This window comes from Solanum lycopersicum, chromosome 9 (genome assembly GCF_036512215.1).
Source record: "Solanum lycopersicum chromosome 9, SLM_r2.1".
NCBI lineage: Eukaryota > Viridiplantae > Streptophyta > Magnoliopsida > Solanales > Solanaceae > Solanum > Solanum lycopersicum.
In genome coordinates, this window is record NC_090808.1 from 58,658,509 (window position 1) to 58,661,786 (window position 3,278).

Here is a 3,278-nt window from a genome sequence, read left to right on the forward strand (position 1 = left end):
GGTAACCTTTAATAGGTGTGATCGATTTCTTTCAAAAACACGAAAGAGAAAGGAAACACAAAAAAACCATAGAATAAGGAAAGTGTTAAAATGAATTCAACTAAAATATGAGATGAAACATGAAAGAATACTGAAATCCATACATATCCGGTGAAATCCCGCTAATAAAATTTGGAGAGGATAGAGTTTATGCTGACACTATCACTACATCGTGGAGAAAAAAAGAAATTGTCATAGCAATTTACTATATTATATATTTTGTATAGCATTGATCACAATTTCTAAGTATTCAAATTTTTAAATTTAATAGTTTCTCCGAAACAAATTAACGAATCAATAATTACTTTAATATTTTTAGAATAAAAATACACTACTTAATTCAACTTAAAATTAAAACACGATATTAAGTTAAACATGCCTTATCAAATATGAGTGAGTTAGTTTTATGGTTTTATTCTAAAAATATTTATTCAAATATTTAACGATTATAGTTCTTAAAATGGGGAACCAACATTACTGCCAAGTTCAACTATATTTGATTAAGGCATGAGGTATCTCTCTAATACCCTTTTCTTATTTAATATTATTCAAAGAGAAAAGATACAAATATAGAAAAGACATATAAATTATTTTTTTTATTAATAATTGAAAGGTGATGAATAAATAATAAGTATTTTAAGAAATATTTGTTTCCATCATTATCTAAGATAAGTTAGTGATTTGGGGATTCCTTTATTCTAGAAATATTAAAGATACTACAATATTAATATCGTAAGACAAATTCTAGATACTATAATATTGGCACACATGTAGGTCAACTAACATATCAATGAGTGAAATCCTCCTTTATGGATGCATCTTAAAAACCTATATATATAGACAAATAGAAAACCATTACAATATAAAATTTTCATTTGCTCTAAACACATACTTTGTCAAAGCTTCTTCCATCTGCAGAAAAATGGCTCAACATAACTACATGTCCTCAATCTTATTGCTTGCATTCATCTACTTCATGCATGACAACATGATAACTACTACAAGTGCACGTCAAATTCTACAGACCTCTAGTTTCTCAAAGCCTGAGACACCAAGTTTCTCAAAGTCCGAGACCCCTTTTTTTTCAAAACCACAGAAATCTTCTTTCTCAAATCACAAAATCACTAGTTTTTCAAAGCCCGAGACCCCTAGTTTCTCTAGGCCCGAGATCCCTAGTTTCACAAAGCCCAAGACCCCTAGTTCCTCAAAGTCAGAGACCCCTTCTTTCTCAAAGCCAGACAAATCATCTTTCTCAAAGCCAGAAAAACCATCTTTCTCAAAGCCGGAGATCCCTTCTTTCTCAAAGCCACAAAAACGTTCTTTCTCAAAGCCCGAGACCCCTAGTTTCTCAAGGCCCAAGACCCTTTCTTTCTTAAAACCCGATACCCCTACTTTCTCAAAGCCACAGAAACCTTCTTTCTCAAAGCCCAAGACCCCTTCTTTCTCAAAACCCGATACCCCTTCTTTCTCAAAGCCACAGAAACCTTCTTTCTCAAAGACCGAGACCCCTAGTTTCTCAAAGCCCAAGACCCCTTCTTTCTCAAAACCCGATACCCCTACTTTCACAAAGCCTAAGACACCTAGTTTCTTAAAGTCCGAGATTCCTTCTTTCTCAAATCCCCAAACTCCTACTTCCTCAAAGCCGGAGATCCCTTCTTTTTAAAAGCCAGAGACCCCTAGTTTTTCAAAGCCTGAAATACTTTCTTTCTCAAAACCCAAGACCCCTTTTCTCTCAAAGCCCGAGACTCCTAGTTTATCAAAGCCCCATACCCCTAGTTTATCAAAGCACCAAGCCGCTAGCTTTTCAAAGACCCAAACTCCAAGCTTTTCAAAGCCCCAATCCCCTTCGATCTCAAATCCCTAGACCTTTTCTTTCCCAAAGACTGACATCCCTACTGTGTCACAGTTAAAAATTCAAAAACTTTCTAAACCAATTTTGTGAACTTCTTTGTAATTAACTATGGCATTTGTCATGTGACATGACTAGTGAAGGATAATGGACGAGTTATATCATATATCGGTGAATCGAAAATATATTACATATGAGTGGATAAAATATCGACTCATTGTTGTTTGATGCGAATAAAGGAATGTATTCGATGATGGATAATATTATAATCACGTTTTATCTACTTATATATTGTACAAGAATGAAATTTGCTATCAAATAAAATGAGTCACTTTCTTTTTCAACTCTTATTTTGATAATTTAGCTTAAGTTGATTTTTCCTCACAACTATCTTTGATGTCTGCATCTTTTTTATTCATGTACAGATGCGATAGTTTCTAATTTTCGTGGGTACTTTTCTTTTATTTCTTCTGGCTCATATTCCTGGATTCCCCTTTTCTCGACTTCTATTTGGTCGAGATATCTCTGTATTCTTTGTAAAGCGCTTTCTTTGCTTTCTTTTAGAATCTTAAGGTCCTGGAATATTCTTTTTACGTTACTGCGTGTTCTGTATAGAATTATTTCTATGATTTCTGTGTAGCTGTATATATCTAACCGTTGTTGGCACTCGTTTATTTTTTGTAGTATTTCTGTAACGGGTTTTGTATTTGCTTTCTTTTTGCTCCTTGCTTTTTCTCCAATGCTCAAGATTTCTTCCTTTGAGAATTCTCCCCATACGTGGGGTTCCTTATCGTTCTTGGTGACATACCCAATGAAGTAAGCAAATCCTTTGTAAAAGGTTACATTACACTGTCTTCCTTCGAACTGACTAAAGGCTTCCCTTATTATTTTGGTTGCATTGTTCTTGGAAGCGCTGAAGTTTTTTACTGCGATGTGTATATGTCATCCCTCGTTTTGATGTTTTTCTTTAGTAATAACTATAGCCTCTATCTTTATTTTATTCCAGGGGGCAGCTTTATAACAAGAATCTAACTAATAAACAGTATGATAGAAAGAAATAGATGAATCGTTCTACCATACTATCTATCTATTAGAATACTGCCGATTTTAGTCCACTCATTTCATTTAAGACATGAAATTGGAATCTTTTTCATTTTATTTCGTCAATTTTGGCTAAGAACTCAGAAGTCAAGTTTCATTCAAATTAGTTAATAATTAATCGTTTTGACTGACTGTTTTTACATAAATGATAAGTAGAAAAGCGGTAGGAACTGGAATAAATTGTGCTGTAGCAATAAATGCAAGAATATTTACTTCCATAATCTCATCGATCTTTTACTTCGCAATAACTCAGGATTTAATCCCATGGAGATGATAAATCTTTGGCATG

At 33.6% G+C, this 3,278-nt stretch overlaps 1 protein-coding gene across 1 annotated transcript; it reads left to right on the forward strand.

The window, feature by feature from the left end:
- Positions 1–961: 961 nt before the first annotated feature.
- On the forward strand, positions 962–1,702 carry LOC104649331 (proline-rich extensin-like protein EPR1). Its single transcript, XM_010328227.1, has one exon. The coding sequence runs from the start codon at positions 962–964 to the stop codon at positions 1,700–1,702; it is 741 nt and encodes a 246-aa protein (XP_010326529.1).
- Positions 1,703–3,278: the final 1,576 nt, after the last annotated feature.